Source organism: Anas acuta, chromosome 2, assembly GCF_963932015.1.
Source record: "Anas acuta chromosome 2, bAnaAcu1.1, whole genome shotgun sequence".
NCBI classification, from domain to species: domain Eukaryota; kingdom Metazoa; phylum Chordata; class Aves; order Anseriformes; family Anatidae; genus Anas; species Anas acuta.
Window position 1 is genome coordinate 16756649 of NC_088980.1, and position 22814 is coordinate 16779462.

General features: G+C 37.8%; 1 protein-coding gene across 5 annotated transcripts in view; it reads right to left on the reverse strand.

Annotated features, from left to right (window-relative positions):
• WAC (WW domain containing adaptor with coiled-coil) overlaps window positions 1–22814 on the reverse strand; it is a 58686-nt gene that overhangs the window by 13872 nt on the left and 22000 nt on the right. For 3 of the 5 annotated variants that reach the window (XM_068673636.1, XM_068673638.1, XM_068673634.1), the window contains exons 4-10: window positions 19231–19337; window positions 18517–18632; window positions 18015–18127; window positions 16265–16573; window positions 6344–6589; window positions 4349–4471; window positions 3222–3373 (exon numbers count right to left, since the gene is read on the reverse strand). In XM_068673636.1, coding sequence (XP_068529737.1) covers window positions 3222–3373; window positions 4349–4471; window positions 6344–6589; window positions 16265–16573; window positions 18015–18127; window positions 18517–18632; window positions 19231–19337 — 1166 coding nt within the window. The remainder of the gene's footprint in view (window positions 1–3221; window positions 3374–4348; window positions 4472–6343; window positions 6590–16264; window positions 16574–18014; window positions 18128–18516; window positions 18633–19230; window positions 19338–22814) is intronic. The other 2 variants (XM_068673637.1, XM_068673635.1) reach the window with 1 other exon arrangement.

Genomic DNA, 22814 nt, shown 5'->3' on the forward strand with positions numbered 1-22814 from the left:
AGTTCAGGAGCATGAAACACCAGTAATCAGTAAATTGACTTATGAAGACTACCAAAGTATCTTTATGAAATGTGCGACATGAAAAACTTTGCTATCAATGCCTCCAATGCCTGAATTTCAGTCACCCTGTGAGCAGACATGACAACTACTGAGGTTGTTCTAATGGAAGGAATCGTTTCAGAAGGAAGGTCCATCACATATAATACCATCACCTTGCAGATCCAAAGTGGAATACTGACTAGATCTTGGCTAGTAAATAAATAAATAAAATTTTAAAAGGATTTGTAAGAAAAAAAAAAAACACACAACAAAAAGCAGATTTGTGAGATAAAATAAGCAGCATTAAAGAAGCTACAAAACCTCTGAACTATTCCAGATTTCCTAAGCGTTTCGAAGATTCTAAGTTAAGACTACTAGAACAGGAAAGAATAAGGGCTAAATCCCACTCTCCCTCCCAAATTTCCATAATCGACATTCTCACCAAGTCTGACTAGTCTTTCTAAAGTATGCTTTACATGATTATTTTACAGGAATTCCGAAGTTTGTTACCATACAACACAGCAGAACATTAGATCCTGGCATCACCCACACTGGAGCTGCCCCATGGCACACAGCACACCTCCAGGCAGCCATAGCAGCTCGAGTTTAAAAGCAGTACAGGCACCTCTGTGCAGCCCCTAAGAAACAAGTCCTGTCCTAAAAATAGCTCTGTGTTGTTTCCAGAGCCAGCCTGGAAGTAACTGCAGATCTGGCACTGCGCTCTGCTTGCACGGTGCCAGTTCCTTTGTCTGCGCCTGCTGCAGAGAAGCCCCCTAAGCCAGGTAGCTTGTGTCCTGAAACAGTGTCCTGGCCCCACAGCACATCTGGATGATGCATAATTGACCTCAGTGATAAGATCAATAGCCCTGCTACTCACCCACCTCACCCCCCAAAAAAAGGAGAGCTCAGCTCTCCTCAAACCTGCATTTAGCCTTTAAGTTTGTTGCTTCCCCTGGAAACCTGAGGGAAGGCTTGTGGGCCCAAAGGCATATTCATTTATACAGCTGGTCTACCAAGACACACTGGCCTTATGACATTTGGCTTGCCTTCACTTTCTCTTAGCACATACTTAACTACTGTGCCACCTATTTTATAGGTATAATGCTGGCCTTTGTACTGGTTAAAAGGCAGTGGGTTCAACTTGGTCTGCATAGTCCTAGGAAAACACCTGTACAAAGCACGAGTACTAAAGATGCTCTAAGACGGGGATAAATGCCTTGCAAATAAAAGTAGAAAAAAAAAATCCTGCTGAGGTGTCATTTCTTCATGTTTTCTTTCACAGAGTACTGTAGATATAGGAGATGCCACAGAATACAACTTTCGAAAGTCTTACAGCGTAGCTGATGACCAGAACTTGAATAAAGTTGATCCAGATCTCTAGCCTACAGTCTGTAGAGACCAGAAAGATTAACTTTAGACAACTGAAGGTAAACAGCTTAAGAGGAAAAAAAAATACATATTTTTTCATATCCCAGCATTTGAAAATGCCAGATATCACCTTTCTTAGTTTCAAGCTTACTATTTGATAATTTAAATACTCATCACCTATATCTATAGGACGTGACCACATAGATTAATGATGCTCTCCATGGACAGAAACAAAGACAACAAACAGAAGGATCAGTACACACATCTAGCTTTCACAAATCATTGTACCACCGTGAATCGCAAAAACAACCCTGTGGAAATTATTTGGTTTTCTTTACATCCATGAAAGAACTCAAGAGTAAGAAAATTAGGTGTTTAGAATAAAATGATGAATGTAATCTGTCCTCCTGGAGATAAAATTATTCTGTTAAGGCCATCAAACTATAAGAGTTTCTTCTCCTAGCAGAAAATTGAAAGGCATCTTAGCTAAGCACAGGAGTCAAGAGGGGAGGAAAACAGATTTTAGGAGGTAAAAAAAAAAAGAATCCCGAAGCCTACGTTCATGCTTCTTGCACTGATGAAATACTGCATACAGTGAGCAACATACTGACAGACTGAGTTAGAATTTGAGGGTCTCAATCTTAAAGATCTCTGTATACAATGAAGAGACAGGATGACAAGTCCCCACTGCGTGAAAAACAAACCTCCAAAGAAGTGTCAAACTCCTCTCTAACTTTCTTCCATTATTCACAGCCAAAATTACATTGATTTGTTTCATTATTTTAAAAATTTGCCTAAAAGGCGTAGGAGCAACCTATCTTGAATTTAAAAATGTGACATTCCACCATGAGGTAGAAATTAATAGCTCTGCCTTCTACTAAGAAAATCCTCCTTAAGAGAAGGTCCTACAGCCCAAGGTCTCTTCCCACCTTTGATCTATAATATGACTTTCAAGTTTTAAAAAGCAGAAAGAAAAATTCTTGAGAAAAAGGAAAGTTCATCTTCAGTACCTAATTACATTTACACTCCCAACCTGCTGGACAGAGAAATTCTATAAATGAAATAAGTAAATCTATCCTAGCTTCAAAATTATTTATTTCTCAATACTGCCTTTGTAGGATATGGAATTCTGAGCTCTGATTCTGCAAAAGACTTCTCCTCTGAACAGGGACCCATTAGAGGGAAACATGAAAAGAAAAAACGAAGTCACAATTTTGTTTTCTTCTGCATATCCATCCGCTTGTGCGAAGAGAAGCTAATTTTTAGCTTCAATTAGTATTTCCTTGTCACTGATCTGATTAAGAAATTCTGAATGAATGAGGGTGGAGGGAGTTGGAAGGGAAAGGAACATGATGTTATTGACCTTGTAAACACCTAGCACCAAATCTGAGACTACAGCAAAGAAAAAGTCAAATGCCGTAAGAATCTCTTTTATTCTAACAAGCTTTTTTTTGGCTAAAAGCCAAAGAACTGTTGCCTTCATAGCAAGTTTTTCTTCTCATATAAATATGCTACAATATTGATCTCTTACTACTATCTACAGACACTACTATTGCATAAGACAGCATCTGAGGTGAGCACAATATTTACTTCAAGAACAAAAAAAGCGTACTGTAAGACCATGCTAGAGCTGTACTGAGAAAACACAGCCAAGTAGTTGCTTCCAATTGCTTCTGTTCCATTTGGGAAAGATAACATACTTATTTTATCATCCTGTTTGTAACAGCTAGTACCTGGAAATATAAAGCAGCAATACTTACTATTACCCTTAATGGTTTCTTACTGCAATATGCCATAAATCAAGAGGAGCTTACCACCTTCTGCTGCGATGATACTGGTGGTGTAGTCATCAAAGGTTTAAGTGGAACGGTGTTAGTCTGAGGCGTGCTTATTCTTGGAGATACATATGATCTTGGTGATGAGGCATCAGATGTTAAAGACATTGGAGACTGATTCGATGGCTGAGCTGTAAAGGAGAAGATTGTTTCTTATAAAACCATATCCAATCTTAAACTGAAATAGATCTTGTATTTCACAGTATTTTATATTAGATAATACACAAACAGATTCAACTTGAAAGGACGGGGGTGGGGACGTGAACAACTGGAACAATCTAATGTTCAACAACAACCCTAAAGAATTGTATTTTCCCCAAAACGTTCATTTCTAAAACTCAGCAGAATGGAAGAGGCCTTTGCTCAATGCTTTTTACACATGAAGAGATTACATTAGTTTCACTTGTGATTTTTATTTTCAAGTGCTCAGTTCAATGTAACATAAAACACACGAACGCTGTACCTAATCACTCATCCTAAGACAAAGCAACCGAAGTAATGTTTCCATCATTACTTAAAAGTTAGTGTAATTGTAATACAGCTTATCTACTCAATATCATGACAATATTCATGACTTTGATTTCAGTTTCTAGCTTTAAGTTACAAACCACAATATGCTACAGATACCTGAAGCAGTACCATGCCTAGAAGCTGAAAATTATCTATGGAAGAGTACAAAAAACACCAGGTACAATGAACTCCTTTTAAGAACTGAAGGTCTCCCTCAAGAGTCACAGCTACACAGCCTTACAAGAGGGTTGTTCAACCACAGAAGTTACGTTTTCTATTAAACATTAAGTAAGTCTCATTAAGGTTCAGAACAAACTTGCAAGTTTCACATTACTCGTATAAAGTTAACAAACAAAGAAAAAAGGTCTCACCCAAAAGGTGAGACAGAAAAACACGTTTACTTAGTTGTTTGCCAGCTTCTTGATCCCCAATAAAAGATTTCTTATCCTATCTTTGGAAAAGGAAGGCGTTCAAGATCCTCTACACCATGTGGCCAAAGATATGACAAGAAACAGCTTCTGCACGTTTCAGTTGTATCAGCTTTTATAAAATACAACCTCACCATTTTACACGAGTGAGAAGGTAACTTTAAATACCTTGCGTAGACAGTTGTGCGGCTTGAGAAATAAGGGAAGTGATATTGAAAGCAGATGGTCCAGCCGTAAGAATTTTATGGAGTATAGACTGCAGAGAGGCTTGTGTCACAGCTGCTGTTAGAACTAAGAACAAACAACGTTTCAGCGAGAATTCAAAACATCAGTTTAAACCGTTCAAACTGCCTAAACATATAGAAGCTGTTTTTATCAACTGTTTTCCCCATGTCCACAGTAAATCACAGCACTACCTGATCTATTTTGCAATGACATTAGTTCAATACATGAATGCTTTGCATGTCTAACCAAGTCCATGTTATTTAGCAGCTTATGTTGAAGACACACATTTTAAAAAGTCTGTAAGAAACTGTTTAACTCTTCAACTTGATGTTATGGATCAATTATAATTCTTGCAAACAAAGAACACATTTGTTCTATTTGTTACTGCTGTAAGCAGAATAAGCAGGTTTTTTGAAGTTACCATAATTATTAAATACTGCTAATAAAAAAATAAAAGCTGTATCACTTAGCACCCCAAAGAGATTTGAGGGGATGGGGGAAAGACCATTCCCAATTCAAAAAATAACAATACCTTAAAATACCAATTATGGTAAAATCAAAATGCTCTAGTTTTTCTTTAACAAAAACAAATTGTTCTTTCAGTCCCATTTGCTCCCACATTAATAAGAAATTATTAATTTTCAACCAAATGGTTTTAAGCTGCACTACATAGTTAAAGCATCTTGCATAGTCTGAGCCAAGGAGATCCAGCCACTGAAATATCTTTTCAAAAAAGGTCTAGCATCTTTGCAGGATACTTACATACACTACCCGTGAATAAGTCTGAAAGGAAAAAGACCCACCAGCACTAACACAAAGTAACCCTACACTCTGTGCACAGTGAGGGCAGCCCTACTGTGCAGGCTGAAGTCACACTGCCCTTTCTTTTTTTTTTTTTTTAATCTGTCAGCCATGCCCTCATGCTATCAAGGTAATACTAAGCACTTTTATTCCAAGACAGACACGGTTGCTGCTAAGATGTGTCCACGTTAAAAAGTCAGGGAATTTAAGCTAGCAACTTACCAATAAAACACAACTGGCGTTGACAATACCTATTTTTTTTTCAACACAAACTACAACACTCCTACTTTTTCAGTCCAACCTGGTATAATAGTTTGAAAAATTTCTCCCAGTACAGGGGAAAAAAAATAAAATAAAATAACCTACTTCCCTCCTAGCACTCAATGAAGATTTGCTGATTAAAATGAAGCCAACTGAGTTTTTCCTCAGAAACGATTGTAATGTACAAAATCCTAAGTTTTAAGTAAAATTCTACTATTTAGGTTTTCCTGGTGTGCACTTTCAAAAAGTTCATTATCACTGGGCACTACATGTAAATGTGTTGCTTCCAATTTAAATTGATGATCAGTGCAGAACATGTCTGAACAACAAAACCAACAACAAAACCACTACCCAACATCTCCTCCGGTAACCTGACACACACAGACATCATGAGGTAAAATTACAATCAGAACACACCAACTCTACCTGTTCCTGTATTGAGAGGCACTACAGCTAGTTCTAAACCTTCCAATAAAGTCTATGTGACAAAATAGCTGAGGGACACAGAGAACAGATGCGTAAAATTTAGCTGGTTGGAAAATTATCAATACGCTATCTTTATTCAGAGCAGCTAACACATTATGTTAAAGAAAAAAGTTGCCAGGCAACAAAATTTAATAATCCCTAGAAGTTCTGGTATTTGAAATCATTATTAGAATAGGAGCTTAAACTGTGGAAAACAAAGAGTATCACATGAAACAAACGAATAAAAAACCTCAGGAAATTCTGGGCAACAGAATGCTGATACAGTGACTAAGTCACCAGTCTCAATGAAACCACTCACGTACACGAGAATTTATTAGCTTAATTTTTACTTAATTTTATTACAGTAATGTGCATAAATAAAAGATTATATCAACTTTAAAGAATTCTTACCTTCATTGATTTTGGATATATCTACGCTAGAATTATTAAGCTGCAATGTGGCTTGCAGAGCAGGCAGCAACTGTCGAAGGAGATTTGGGTCCTGAAGTAACGGAGGAATTGGTGATTGTGGGACAGGTGAGACAGGAACTGTAGGAGCAGATGAAGCAGGTGCAGAAGCTGGATTCAGTCCAGAAGCAGAAGATGTAGAAGGAGTTGTGCAAGAATGGGGTACAGACTTGTCCACGGATGTAGACTCTGAATGGAATACAAAAAGTAATTTTCAATTTCCTCAATACAGCCTCACAACTTCTCACTACTGTAATATTCATATTCAATTCAGAAGATCAAAATCTTCACTATAAGAAAAAAAGCTACATATTCACATAAAAACTGAAGATATTTGATAACTAGTATAATTTAGGCAACTGAACCTAGTATTTATTAGGAACACACACAAAAAATACTTTTACTTCAAGGATTTGACTGAAAGCTGCCAATATGACAAATGGGATTTTTTTCTACCATCAATGTACTCCTAACTATTAGGACAAACTTTAAAAGAAAAAATCTGAGGAATTTCTGTCTGCAGTGCATATACTCATTTTGTATGTTTTTACCCATCGTTCCAATCTCTCTTTGGAAAACATATAATGAAGAAAAACTTTTTGTAAAATTAACGGACTTTACAAACAGACTAGTATGTCAAATTTGATGGAGAACAGAAGCCATCCTTCCCTTATTGAGAGACCAGACTACAAGAAGCTACAAAATAAAGGCCAAGTCCATCATATACAATTCACCTACATTGCTCAGGATTACAACGTAAGATGGTAAGCTGTTCTGAAAATTTAAAACAAGAACTCCTCACATCCTGTGGCATCCTCACAGCAGAATGGAAAAGCCACCTAAAAATATATCTGCTCGTAATTAATTTCAAAGCTGTCAGCTTCCCCTGAAGCATCAGGACCTGTATTCTTTATTTGCTTAATTTCTTTTTAGCAGCTAACAACACTTTTTGCCTATATACATGCTTAGCGCTTAAATTCTTAAATTACATCATGCTTAGATGATATCATATGGCAATTTTGTTCTAATTAATGAGAGTTCTTTAATACACTTTAAACCTAACTTTCAGTTAATTTGAAAGTCTCTCCTCCATTCCAGTACTGTGAGAAATTCCTGCACTGACACATTTCCACACGCTACGGGCACACAGTCACTTCAAGTATCCTTTCTTTAAGAAGCCTGGATCTCTGTATTCTGATTTTAGCTTCTCTTTCTCTTGCCCCCATTAAAACACACCATGAAGCTTAACCCATAAATTCCATCAAAATGAGCACTCCTATAGCACCAACAGGTTGGATAAGAATGAAAAGATGAATGTGGATCCAAGATCTCAACCAGGATGCTTGCACTTTATACTGAAGACCTGATCTTAAACCCACCTCAAATTGGACATAGAACATCAACCTGGATATTCCACATTTCAAGTAACATCCAAATGAAAGCTAAAATAACTGGTTTAGAAACTCTGTCACTTTTTTATTATTTTTTCCTTTGGAGAGAAAGTAAAGGTAAGAAGAGGTTGACTTTTACTATAGAAGAAAAATCAAAAGGCCTTTTTTATTTTACTACTTAAGAATAACATGTCACACAACTTCTAAAAGCTGCTGTTGTCTGACAGCCTGAACTGCAATTTTTGAGTTTGACACAGTGGGAGAATGTTAAAAAAAAAAAAAAAAAAAAAAAACTGACTGAGATTATAAATCTCTAAGAGCAACAAAACACAGAAGGGACATGGTTTCTGCAGGAAATTCATAACAGGTCACAGATACTGCAAAAAAATAAAAACAACAACAGAAAAATAACTTTTGCTGACAATTAGCTGAGAAATGTAAAGCAGAAAAAATGCTGAAGAACCCTATTTTGGGTATTTGGGTAAATGGTTCATGAAGTCTTCTAAAAAAGGAGGTGGCCCTATCTAGTTACAAAAAGCCTTGGGATAATAGATTTATTTTTTATTTTTTTACTGTATTTGTAAAGGGACCTGGTTATTTGGCAGGAGTGTTCACAAGAACATAGAACTTCCAGTAACACAAAGGAACAAGAAGCATTACAAACTGAAAAGGAAAATGATGATGTTACCAATTTTTTATACATTTTTTTCCTTAACAGGACTAGGACAACTGACTACGTATAAGCCCTCACCCTTAATACAGTTAAGACACTGATAAAAGTCTGTGTTATAGAAGTATTACATACAAAATCTTACAATACTATGTTGTTCTAGGTAAATGTATCCAAACTACCGCAAGCCAAGTTACATCAAGTAAACAAGAACCTTATCACACTAAAAAACATGTAAAGTTTGAACTAAAGCTGTATCTGCCATAGTGCACATAAGGAAAACAAGATATATTGGCAGACAAAAGCAAGGAGATAAAGCAGAGGGGGGCATGCTAGTACTTGTAAGTTTTTTACCACAGTTTTGAGACCCTTGCAGGGGGGGGCCACCCTAATTAAAAAAAAAAAGAACAGAACAGAAATAAATAAATGGAAAAAAAAAACACAAAACCTAAGCAACTACTAGGACTAGTTTCAAGACATATTTAATGTAGTTAGGCACGTCTTCACAGTTAGATCGCGTTATTTTAGTGGTGTTACATCAGTCCAATCATGTTCCTATGACCAGTGGTAAAAAGAAGAAATTATCTACTCCAAGTCAAGAAAGCACTCACTACTGTATTATGAATTCACATAGGCAACACCTGAGCTTCAAATCACTCCACTACACCAAACAGCTTAAAGTATTTTTCACCCATGCTGCAGCTTTGTACACAAAAAAAGAAACCGAATCAAAGGCAAACTTGAGCGAGCAACACACTGAAGGCAGACCTCAAGATCAGTGCCGGGTGTTTCTCGTTTCTCGTACAGCAGGACTCAATGTCTGCTGTAGGGCAGATTCAAAGTCTGCCCTACGAAACCACTGCATGCCAGAGGTCTTTAGAAGTACTTAAGCTCGAGTGAGCTTCTCTGCTACAAAAATACAAAGTGTATTGTACCAAAACAACCAACACAATCCAATTAATTCTTTTAGACAATATAAAAACACTACTCGCTATTCTGTAACTGCACTATTACAGACATTTTAAGTACATGTTAAAATACACCTATGAAAGGTATGTTTTGTTTTGCTTATTTCCACCCACATTAAACACCTAGAGAAAATGACGTGAAAAGATTCATGGCTAAGGCTAACAGCTAAGACTAACATTTCCATTCTTTGAGACTGCTAACATTACGAAAATAACAGTCCAGATGTAACAGATGAATGTATCCCTATGATCATGACTATCTACATGGACTTAGTGATATAAAGGGTACAAAAGGGTTTCTGTCAAATCAAAAGTCTGAAAAGTAATTTTGTGGAAGTATTTGTCATTTTTAAGTAGCCTGAAATGGCCATTTTCTTCTCAATAATGGGAAACTCCTTTGTGATGGAAGCAAATATGCTAAAAATACAGAATACAGACTATATCTGTAAAATCACATTTTTCATTACTTATTTTAAACCAAACTACGTCACTCCATCGCTTGCAGACTGGACACGCTATTTCACAGACAGAAGGAAATACAAATGACAGCCAATTAAGAAAAAACTTCTAAATAATTTTGTAACTGTTTTTGTATACTTAACGAAGATTTAAAATTTGTTTCATTTATGATACCAGAAGTTGCAACTTCCACCTCTTGAGTTAACATAACCAGTCAAAACTCCTTAAGATGGAGCGTCAGTTCTACAAAAATCCTCACGTTACCACTCACTGCAGCATTTCTCCTGCTTTTCCTACAAGTAGAAGCAGAAACTTCTCACCCTTCTCCTCCTCCCTAATAGCCCCTTCTCTGATCTGCTTTAAGTTCAGACTGTTTCACTGTATGAGTTGCCACACACTTTGGTTTGTCTTTGCAGCATTTAAATTATTATTTCATAGTTCCTAAAACATTTAATCAATTTAAATAAAGCATTAAGAGTTACAGGACTGTTTAATTCTGAATTTGACGTCACAACCATCGTGGAACATGTTAAGTGAAGATTGCATACTGAGAAAAGTTGCATTTCTCTACAAATCTCTCAGTTATACAGCTCTGACATGCTGTTCTGTACTCCTGAGTCAATACAACTTCACGTTCATAAGCCACGTACAGTATTATTGCAAAATAAGGCTTCTGATTACATGGCAGTCATTCGTAAGTCTGATTTTAAGCATTAATACATCTATCATGGATTAATTCTGAAACTATGAAATTTTACAAAAAGAAAATGCAAATTGTGTGTGTGTTTTAGAATAAGCATTCTTAAAGGAAAGAAACCCTATTGTAAAGGGTCATAAAAACGCCTAAGATGATGGTGAGTTAAAGTTGCCTGCTATTGGACAAGGTAATTCTCAAGTCCCTTCACATCAACACCAACTTCTACACAAACGACTCTGATCTCACATAAAATTTCAGCTACTATCATAAAACTACCAAATAAAACTCTTAAAAAAAAAAAAAACACAATTAAAACTAAGAGCAGAACATAATCCACTGTGATCTGTTGACCTGTTGGAAACTTCATTAACTGATATTTATGTTTTAGCTCTTAAGATCACTGTTCCGAATCAAAATGAGCAAGCAAAAAACCCAAACAGATAAACAAACTAATTAGATGCAGGCTATATATATTTTAAGACCAAAACACATTTCTGGACCAGTGTCTGTTATCATGGGGGAGAAGCAAGAACTGAAGCCATCCAAAAAAGTAGGAAAAGAAAGCAACCAGATGGCAAACACAAAACAGGCGTGGAGAGTAATTTACAGTAGTATGAAGAGCTCGTAAGCGGTTTTACATTAGAACAAAGCATTTCTGAAGACCACAATGATTAGAGGAGGGCTTTCTATTTATAATCATTCTGCTGGACTACGAGAAATCTGAGATGCACAAAGGTGCATCTTGGTTGCAGGTTTCACAAAGGGGCAAGTGAAAGAAGTGAACTGGAGACTCCTGCTTGCCCCCAAAATGTCATTTCAAGGCAGAACTGAAATACTGAACATTCCCAAGTACTATGGATTTTTTAACAAAAGGGCCAAGTAATCCTTTCAAGAAAAATTTACCACAGATTATTTTAGACAGCTGTGCCACAACGTTCTTTGATTACAGCCTAGATAGAAGACAAAAGCTTAGATTCTCCAAGTTTGTGGCAGTAAGTTAAAAGGCTCCTGAATCTTGCTGTCACCAGTCACTGCCTCTCGTGACAAGACCACTTTGCTCCTAAGCAAACCAGGATCTACAGGTGAAATGAAGTTCTCAGCCTAGTGTGTTGCCACTGAAATAAAGTTATTCTGACTAGATTTAATGCAGGGAAGTGAAAAACTAAGTCCCCCCATGCGTCCTGTTCCAGCAGAGCCCTGTCAGTACCACACAGTGCCAGCTGGGCCTGCACCGGGCCTGCCCTTCATGTCCCCATGCTGCGCTGCACAGGGATGCGGGTGGGCCACAAAACTGAGGCGGGACAAGGAATTCTTGTGTGTGTTTGTGACACAGAACTGAGGGAGGACGAGGAATCTGAGAGAGAGAGTGTGTGTGTGTGTCACAGAAGTGAAGAGGGATGAGGAATTTGTGTGCGCACACAGCAGCCTCCTTCACAGGCCTCCTCCTGACAGTCAGCACGCTGAGGGGCTCCTTGCACATCATGGCTGGAGACTGCTGTAGATGGCTTGCTCTTATTCTGTAATTTATGTGGACAGGTGATTTATTCCAACAAAGATATATATACATATATATATATGTATATAATAATAATGTGGAAATTACTCACAAATGACTGGGTAATTCCCAAATTATCAATACGACCCCTTCCGCATTCCAGTAGCTCTACCTACTCACGTTTTCCTGTTTTGCTTCTTTTAATGACATTAAAAGACACAACGCGCTCAGTTCCCTGAATTCATATATTGTGAGCTTGAGTTGTATCTCTGCCATTGACAAGTCACACACGTGCTCTCATACTGTGCTCTCCATGGGGGGAAACCAGCACTACAAAATGTTCAGAAAGCCAATGGCTTCCTGCCCCCTAAACCTCCCTTCTGCTCTGTAATTCAACAGCTACCACCCAGAACAGCTCACTGAACTGCTCTGATTCACTGCTGATCGCTAAGAATCATAACACGTTCATTTGTGCTGAAGTACCACGTTCTGAGCAGTGAGTCGCAGTTAGCTTTTTCGCACAGCTCAACTGCATCTATTAAGGACCTTAAGCCCTACCAAGATATATGAATATTTAGAAGCAAAGCATTTTGTAAATACTTCAGGACAAACGCAACTAAGGAAATAACAGCAACTGGGTTCTCTCAAATGTACTCTAATTCTCCAAAATAATAATAAAAATGTATTCTATTCATGTTGGATTACTTCAGTCTCAGAAGATAATTTTTATAATTTTCCCTATTGCCAAAATAAATGCAAAAGCTATGCTCAGCAAACATGTATGAAACAGCAGAACAAACCTCTAACAACCTCACCAACGTCATTTTTTTGTAACCACTGCATGAATTGAGTAATATACTTAGAACTGCAAAACTCTGCCAAAGAAGAATCAACAACAGCAGGAGCAACGTTACCAACTCACTGTTGAAGACTAGCAAGTGTTACAAGTATGAAAAGCAAGAGGGTGAGGAAAGGATAAGGAAGGAGCTCAGCTGTCACTGACCAACCACTTCGATCTGTCAGCATCCACATCACCACCCACACAACACCGCAGCGGCCATCCTGCTGAATTCTGCCAGACATTTTTCAGAGTATTGCTGCACTAGAAACAGAAGTGGACTTGGACTAGAAACAGGACGGGACTTGGAAAGGTGTGAGAATTATCCTAAAGACACACAGGCTGTTAAGATACAGACAGTAAAATATTTCATACAGTAACTGAATTAGAAATAGGAAAATACGTGGTGTGCCCTACAGATAAAGCAGCCAAAAAGTAGGAAAAGCAACCCCACACTTTACCTGCATAAAGCACTCACAGTGAGCACAAACAGAAGCAGCAGATTCTGACTGGAACATTCAAATCAAAGGGTAGAGGTCAAATAGTTCCCCAGGAACTCTCCACCACTGCCAGCCATTGAGGGCAGAGGACTACTGCTAAGAGCTGAGCTATAGTTCAGCCAGGGATTTTATTCAATCTCCTTGTGGGACTACAACATACCCCTGCAGCAAAAGAGATTGAGCTGAAAAAAGTGTTCTTGTTTGTGTTTGTTTTTTTTTTTTTTTTTCCTTCATAGCTATTACTGCATCAAAAAAAAAATACACACAACAGAACTATTAAAATAGTGGCATATCACCACCAGCAACACATTGACAAGAATAAAAATATTCATTTAGGCAAGATAATTCACATATTATTCAGTCATTTGGACCAAGCTACTTTCACAAGCAATGCTAAAAGACAGCTTTACCTCTTTTTAGAAAGAGAGAGGGATGGCACAGCTATTGACCAGAAAAAAAAAAATAAAAAAAATCAAAGGCTGTTTTTTTGCTCGACTACCATAAAAATGAACCTCTCAAACCATTTTCCCATTCTACAAAGATACTTTTAAAAGACTGTTTGAACTGACTGTCTCAGAACAAGGTTTTCTTCATATTGTACAACAACCATGAACAAATACTTGAAAAATGATATACCGATCATACTACAGGTTCACAACCAAATCTGGGAGAATGAGTAACAAAAGAAAGCTAGACAAAAACATTGCTTACAACACTGCTTACTCCCTTCATTCAAACACACTCGGTGCTACAAATATTATATTGGTCAATTTTCTTATCCAAAAACCAAACGAAAGTCTTAACAATCACAAAAAAAAAAAAAAAAAAAAAAGGCAGGACTACTGAGAACACCCTTTTTAAATGCTTTTTTTTTTTTTTAATCTGCACTGAATTTTTCTGTTTCTGAATGAAGAGAGATAATTCAAGCAATATGTCGAAACTCATGAATAAGTGTGTCAAGCCTAACATTCACCTATTCTAACCCTTCAATTACTACCTTTAAAACTGCAATCCACCCTGTCTGAAGCTCAGGAAGTGCTGTATTTGCTCATAATTAAGTGTCATGAAATATTTACATCAACTAAGCACCAGTACAGCAGAATATATCCATTTCACTCATATGAGCTTAAAAAAAATCACTATGTAGGAATACAGGAATTAAGTGTTTATTAAGACAGAAGCATCCAAGGGAACAGAGATGGACAGGTATGATTTACAGTGTTAAGACTGCCCCATATGGTCACCTACACTATGTACCCAATTGTATATGCTTGGTTCTCAAACAAATGTCACATGTAAGAAGTACTAGAACTATCTGCCAACATTTCTAGCAGTTGTCACAATGGGAAATTCCTTCAGCTGCAATAAAATGCACTTGCTCAGTTTAACGGGAAGCAAGTAATAAAGGTATGTGGTAAACAGGTAAAGAATACCCTATTTGAAGTCCAATCACACACCAAACAAGAATATAAAACAGAGTAAAATGTGTTTTCTTTCAGTACATTTTAAAGATAGCAACGAAAAAAAGAGAGGATATGCTTAAGAATAGAACATATCACATGGACATTTTGCACTGTCACGTTTAAAGGAGTGCAAACTGCACTCAAAGCACAGAGGCTGAGCTGAAGCAGGTAACTTCATGGTGTTCTGTACAGGAACCACACACAGACACCTTGCCTCCTTTGCATAGGAAAGGGCTTTCCTCTGTTCCTCTGCATTTATCATCAATTATGTTTCAGGTCCTGTGAACACTGCACAAGATCTAATGAAAAACAGCAAAATTCTTCACATGTTATTTCCTTACATTGCAGTATTTGCCAATGAACAATAGAGTTTGGATTATCTGGAGTACTTATATCTGTACTTATATCTGCAATTTTTTAATAAAAAAAAAAAAAAAAAAAGGAAGGCAGGAAAGCAAACGCAGAGCCTAAGACCAACATCAGACCTGAGTCGTCTTGGTGTGCTTTTTAGGACTTATCATTCTTCCTAGACAGACTCACAAATTTCAACAGGGCAACAGGCTGTTCAAAAATTAATCCAGTGTCATCCTAGTTAGGTAGCTCTTTATATTAAAAACAGATTATCGATTTTTTTTCCTCTCCCAATTCCCCCAAAACATCATCATCTGACAATGTTATTCCCTAGGAACTCAACTATACCCAAACATCACTAATAATACACTTCTCCAGTCCCACGATCTTCTTTAGCACTTCTTCCCTAGCAAGGAAGTAAATCCAATTAATTTGTAGATTTTTAAAAGTTCACAACACACAGAGAGTCATGATCTTTGTTTGATTATTCTAAATGTTTAAGGTATATTACAAAGAAATACAAACTTCAGCAGCCTTGGACCTGAAGATCCAGTATATCATGAAACACAGATCATAACAGAAGAGCAGCTATTAAAGATATGTAGAAAACTTTGTTGCTTTCTGTAAAAATGGCACTTGCAGTTTGACACTAGCTTTCCAAACCGTAACAGCAGTTCAGAAAATGTAATGGTCCAAAATGACTTTCAAACAGTGTAGTTACATCTATGTTAAGAACTCAAAAAATGGCAAAGATCCAAAAGAACATGAGGGAGGAAAAAAACTAAAATGCATTACTAAGAGATCATCTGAAATTATAATTTGCAGAATAAGCCAGTAAACACTACAGTGTCAATTTAAAATTGTGTAAGATAGAGCAAATGTGGTTTAAGTAAACACATCAAAATACTAACTGGGTTACAAACAGACAACACCAGAAGTATCTCAGTTCCAGAAGCAACATATTTGAACCAACAAAGCAAAGCAAAGGCACTGCATCATTTTAAATACTACAAGGAATTGCATTAGACGTACCTTTTCTCTCTGTTTTCTGTGAAGGGATGGAAGATGTGGATGTAGGCAGTTTTGATAAAGTAGATGCTCCATTAGCATCAAAGGATTTCTTTGGCTGGTGATCAGATTGTAGAGAAAATGGACTAGGAGGAACAGTGCTTGGGGTAGCAGTTGGATGAACCACTGGTTTGATGGGATGCTGTACTGGAGTAGAACTACTGTGAGTCTCTGCTCTTGGCAGTCTGTAGTCTCTGTCATTGTGCCTGCTTGTTTGAGATAAAATATTCTGTGGGAGCATACTACTGGCGTCACTGGAATGCTTGTCTTCCACTTTTTTTCAGGATTCCCCAAGTAATGTTGCAAAAAGGAAAAAAAATAGATTAGAAACTCGTCTAAGATTATACTGCGATTAATACAGTTGCACATCAATAACTAGAACTGACTGAACTTGTTATGATTTAAAAAATATCAAGCAGATTAGCATCAAAAAAGGCAAAATTCATTTTACTCACTGACAAACTGCATTTTCTCTGACCTGTCCTTGATTTAGAGTTCCGGTTAAGCACTGTGTTTTGATGAAAGGCTGCTTATAACGAGCGTTACAGTCAAAGTTACCTTTTGAAGTCTCCTAAAAGAATCTAAATCAAAATCTATTATATCCATCTTATATTTAGTGTTAGAAGATAATTTGCACCATTTTTCTTTTGTTCATTAAAAATACTGAGCACCAAGTATAATTTAATAGTTTCAAATCATAGCCTTCAAAGAATTCCATTTCCAGTTACTTCAGTACTACCACAAAGAATTATTTCTTAGTTTAATTAGTTCAAGACAACCACACACGAAGTGGGCAACTAATCTGCATCTGTCACATGCTAATGCAAGTCCTGAACTTTTTTTTCCCCTCAATTCCTAGACTTTCATGTGTCACAAACCAAGTTGTTACTGACATATGTAATTATGCTTTTCGTTTTAGCACTGCAATGTGTTTCAACGTACACAGAAAAACAGTCCTTTACACACCTCTGCTTTGTCAAGTCCCTTGCAATACAAAGAAAAAAGATACTTTAGAAAAATAAACTTTGGTTTCTCCTTTTAAACCATCTTGAGACATATGCTATGAAGTTAACAAAACTAAATCTGCATACAGAAGAAATCTAACACGTTTCTAGGAAACGGTCACACATTTCCTAGAAAAACTTGGCAAAGATTAAAGCTAGGTATGAGGAAAAAGAAAATTCCAAATAGAAATTCACAGTCTGAGAAAGGCTTTGCTAATTGTATGGGCTCAGTACAAATACCCTTTCAATAACATGTACAGGCTTCTGAAAACCCCAATATCATAATCCATCAAGTTATTTTTACTATTTTCAGGTGTTAAATCAAGGTTTTAGGACAGACTTATTTATTTCTAATTTCATGCTCAGAATTGACAAGTCTCAATAACTGCAACACTTCAAGTATACCATAAACCATGCAAGCTTCTATAACTACCCATGGAGAGATTAAGTTACACAGTGAAAGCTGCAGAAAGGAGTACCACGAAAAGCATTAAGCAACTGTTGTACTAATAAATGCTCAGGGTTATTTTAAGGAACAACATTTGGGAGAGCTGTCCGCACCATCAGATTTGGCTTTTTTATATAAAGAGGAGAGAAAAACAGTTAAGGAAAAGTCTTATTCTGTAAGTTCGGAAAAGAAAACAGTAAGGCAAGCAAGACAAGAATATATTACTGTAAAAACAAAACAAAACAAAAAAGCAACCACATACTTCCACTGGCAAACCCACTGGCAGCTGTCGCCTGCATCACCTCTCTTCTGTAATCCCTATCTTTTGGGAAACTGTTAACTGACATTTTGCTTGCTTCTTTTTGCCTCTGCTCTCTGAAGAAAAGAAAGCACAAGTTAAGTCAAAATGTACATCACCTAGTAATACTTTCTACCAGTTAAGTTACATAAAGATGAATTAAATCATTCAAATAGGTCACTGCTGCAGATGGGGTTGGCAAACTATCTATTGCTTCCTGACACCAGCACTTGTTGAAGCCCTGTTTTGGCTTGCTAAGATAGCAAAGAAAATGTGCATTTCCCCTTCCCTGCCTCTGGGATCATCAAGGGAGAAAACAGGTGCAAGAGGCCATGTACAGTGCAGAAAGACTAGACTCAGACCCAATCTATTATAGCAGTAATCTACCACATAAACTCAACCACTCTCTACATGACCACAGGAGTTGTATGTTCTTTATAGATCGAGAGTAGACACACGCAAATACCTTTCCAGCCATTCTTTTGGTTTTTCCCACTGTGAAACTTCTGTTCGGCAGTTGTAATAGTACTTTTTGCCTGAAGAGCTGATGTGTTCAGACCAATCATCCGCAGAATCATAAGCCTTTAAAATACAAACAGTGTTGGACAAAAGGCTACCCCAGAGTTTTAACATACACATTTAAAACTATGTGGTGTTCTCACATGTACCCGTATCAGTGTTTCCTACTTAGACCATCTCTAAATGCCTGTTTCATTTTTGATAGTTTAAAGACATGACCGCTATATTCCTGTTGCATTCTATAGTAGTTTCTTCTCTTTTATTCTCACCAGCCCCCCCCCAATATAACACTATGCTTATTGAGATACAATAACATGTACTTTGTCTTATAAATAATTAAACTTAGACTAGACAATACAATTTTACCCACAAAGTTCATAGAAATATTTATTTCTGTATCTACTTCATTTAATCAAGTCATATTTTAAATTCAAGATATATACCTCAAACCTCTAATGATTATCAATTAGAATAGTTTTACAACATATAACAATCGGAGCTTGTGCACGCAGAGCGTTTATAAAATAAAGCCTGATGTTGGATAATTCAATAAAGCAAGTAATGTACAACCCCCTCCCCCCATTTTAGACAAAACGCTATTGAAAAGTCTGTTTGAATGGGGTGATTGATGCAAGGACAAATACCAATCAAAAATACTCACTGCATCAGAAGTTTTGCTCGGATTATTGCTGGGATTAGAAGAATGTGAATTTGAACTATGAAGAGCACTGTGGTTATGTGAATTTTCTTGTGGAGAGTAACTGGTCCCTAAAAGAAAAAAGAAAGACATTTACCACGTTTGTTTGCAAAGAAATTAAGCATCTGCACTCTAAGGAGGTGGGAAGGGGGCACATCATCCACAGCCTGGAGCATGACATAGGTCAAACGCAGAAGTATTTCAGGAGACACATACACATATTTTTTCTGTTGCATAAAGGGTAAAGCTCACTTTGTTTTTCCTGTTACAATAACATAGGTTGTCCTTGCACTGTTTTTACTCTCAAATCTCACTCCACTACAAAACATGCAGCTTGTTTATTTGCCTTTTATTTTTCAGTAGGCTGAAAAAATGCTAACGTGTCAACTCCAAAATTAAGAAATATTTTCTCCTCAACATTAAGCTAGAAAGTTCAAATGGGTTTATCATTAGCACAGCGTTACATGCAGAAGGACCGTTTTTAAGTTCACTGGAGCAATGCTGTTTACTTAACCCTTTTGAGACTCCTTGTAACTATTTCTATTTATGCATATAGATTAATTTTCCTGCAGTACAGGTGCCAACATCTAGAATACTAAAAACAACCTTTCCCAGAGGGCCACATGCTTCTGGCCTTCTAACAACTGCTTCTTGAGATAACCTAGTTTTCTTCCCTGCCATGATAACACTCGAACACAAAGGAATAGCTGGGATATGAGAAGGGAGACAGTTTTAAGCACTTTTTACAACCACATTTGTGCCTACGCTCAAGTCACCAATTCAACCTGAACGGTTCTAATTTCCAGTTAAACAATCTCATCCATTTACCCTTTGTGATCTTATTATAAACATCCTGCTCTTTGAAGGAGTAGGAGGCTGTAGTGAAATTCTAAGTACAAACTGTTCAGTTTTTCTATTCTTCCTGATTTTTAAGTGTTCACATAAATCACACCAAACTAAGAAAAACCTTTTATATTCTTTTTGTCTTTTCCTCTACCGAGTTTTTAAATACCCAGGAATACTACAATAGGAATTCAATAGGAATTAGCAGCTTCACATACTGTAGAGCAAGCTAAATATGAAGTCAAAGAGCTTTGTAAATAGCAAAGACTAAGTCTTATGAGCAACTACAATAAACATCCACCAATAAACACCAATAAACAGCCCCACCAATACTGGAGTAATAGGTAGGAATGAACGAAGCCATTACGAGAAGTTGTTACAAGTCTTCTGAAAGCCACACACACAGATGATGACCAGGAGTATACCACGTACAGCACAGGAGAGATTATAATACAAATTCTGATTTCTGACTATGCAAGCATTGACAGAATTACTATTTCAAACCTGTGCCCCCACACGCAGGTTAGAAAAACAATCACAAAAGAGGTACACCATGACTCACACGTTTAGTCCCCTACAAAGGATAAAGATCGAGTTGTGCATACACAGTACTGGCAACCCGAAGCATCAGTAATTCCAAACCTTTTCCAGCACTATTTTGGCTAGCAAATATATGACATTCACTTTAAAGACTGGTGGTAGGGAGAGGAAAAAGGAAGTCTTCTGAAATGTCTCCTAGCTAAAGCAAGACAATTAGGGCTACACCAACACTACCTGGTGTGCTCAGAGCCAGGTGGAATGACACTTAGGATGGGGGGGGGTGTCTATCTTGTCAGAGCCATACTCATGTGCATTGCAAACGTATGAATAACAAAAAATTGAACTTGCATAACATATAAAGTCACCTCGTTCACTGTAAGTTAGAATATTCCAGAATTTAGACTTTAATATGCATTTATAGAAAGACTAATTCCCTTAAATGCACGTAAGAACATTATAATTACAAGGCTGTGCTCTGCCATCAGCCATATCAACAGAGGCTTGATCTTTTTCATAGACTGATTACAGAATGAGATAGATACTTATTATTTTTGTATTAATCATCCTGTTAATAGTCTTTATCTATTTACTGTACCCTTTCCAGACTCTACTAAGATACAGTTACTAAATATCTTCACATATTTCTGTAGGTTGCTTACCACAGACACATTAATTTCTACTGAGGTAAATTCATCCCCATTTTCAAAGGAAAAAAAAAAAGATGGAAATTTATCAGACGGTTTGTCTAAACAAATTGTAGGTATCAGTCCCTTTAATACTTCAGAAAACATGAATATAGTTTATTTGTGATCCTCTACTGTAGCTGCAGTTCCATTACGCTATATTCAGCATACTCAATATGTGTTTGGTGAGTTTTAAGTCCTATCGTGGTCTAAATAAACAGCCACACTGAATAATCTAATAAGCGTTTTCCAAACAAGAGTATGAGCCAACAACGTATGTATTAAAATCAATACAATCCTTTAATGCCAATTCTATCCCTTCTGTAAACAAATCCCTCAAACTCACTGAAGAGCCCTTCAGCCCCCACTTGGTGTAAGGGCTCAGCAGCATCCCCCCACTTCTCACTGTTCCCTCGAGGGCTTTTTTCCAGCCAGGGCTGAGTCACAAAGCACCTCTGAGCGAGTATCAGAGCGCTGCAGTCACACCCACCTACAGCTGGCCCTGATAATGGCAACGCCTGCTCTGCTCTGCTGCAGTTCCTGCCCAAGGAGCCCCCCAGGCCTCTCAGCCCAGCTGCAGTGCTCCTTGCAGGACCGCCAGGCTGCACGCACTTGGACTTGCCCTAAATCAGTGATCTGAGCTGGCCCCAGCTGCACGAAAACCCGTCGTGGCCTCTCTGCAATGCTGACGGCCTCGGGTTGCCAGGCCAAGCTCCTTGGGCTTTTCGAAAGGCCACTTGTAATTACATACCTGGTGGTGTCTGGGGCAATTACAGCGTGCAATTAGAGGTGCAGCTTTTCCCCACAAACCTCCGTTTAGTTTTCTGGTTAATGCCGCTCTACGTTTGGATCAGGCCCAGAATCTCAAGGGAACGAGCAGGGAGGGAGCTGCTGACACAGTGCTTTGCTGTGAGGAAGCTTCCATCTCAGAAGCAGCCGAGGCTCTGAAGAACAAGGGCTTTAGGCACTTCATACGAGGTAACGGCTTACAGATCAGATGTAAACAGCAAAAATACACATCGCCAAGTTAACCACGTGCTAAAACTCTGATCTTAGTTCTCTGAGTTCTGACAACCCAGCTCTGCAAGCACTGCCAGCTCAGGTCCCCAGGGAAAGCTGCTCAGGATCTTCAGGAGCTCACCAAGGTAGAAAGGTACTCAAAGAGCGACCCCCCTGTGGAGGTCTGCCTCTAACCAAGAGGGGGAGTTCCCCTCATATGCTGGTTTCACAACGCCTAACCCCAAGTCCTTTTACACGGCTGTGACTGTTGCAATCAGCTCTGCATTTATTTCCAAGCTGCACGCACAGCAAGCTGCTGACGAGAAGCAGATCACAAGGACGGGATCGCTGAGATTACCCCATGGCCCAGAAACAGGCCTGGTAAGGCAGGCAGCGCTCACTGCCCCTGGAGATGTTCCCTCATAGCATTTCCTATTATTTCTTCCCAACAGTTGGAACCTCCTAGTTAAAGCTAGCAAGGCT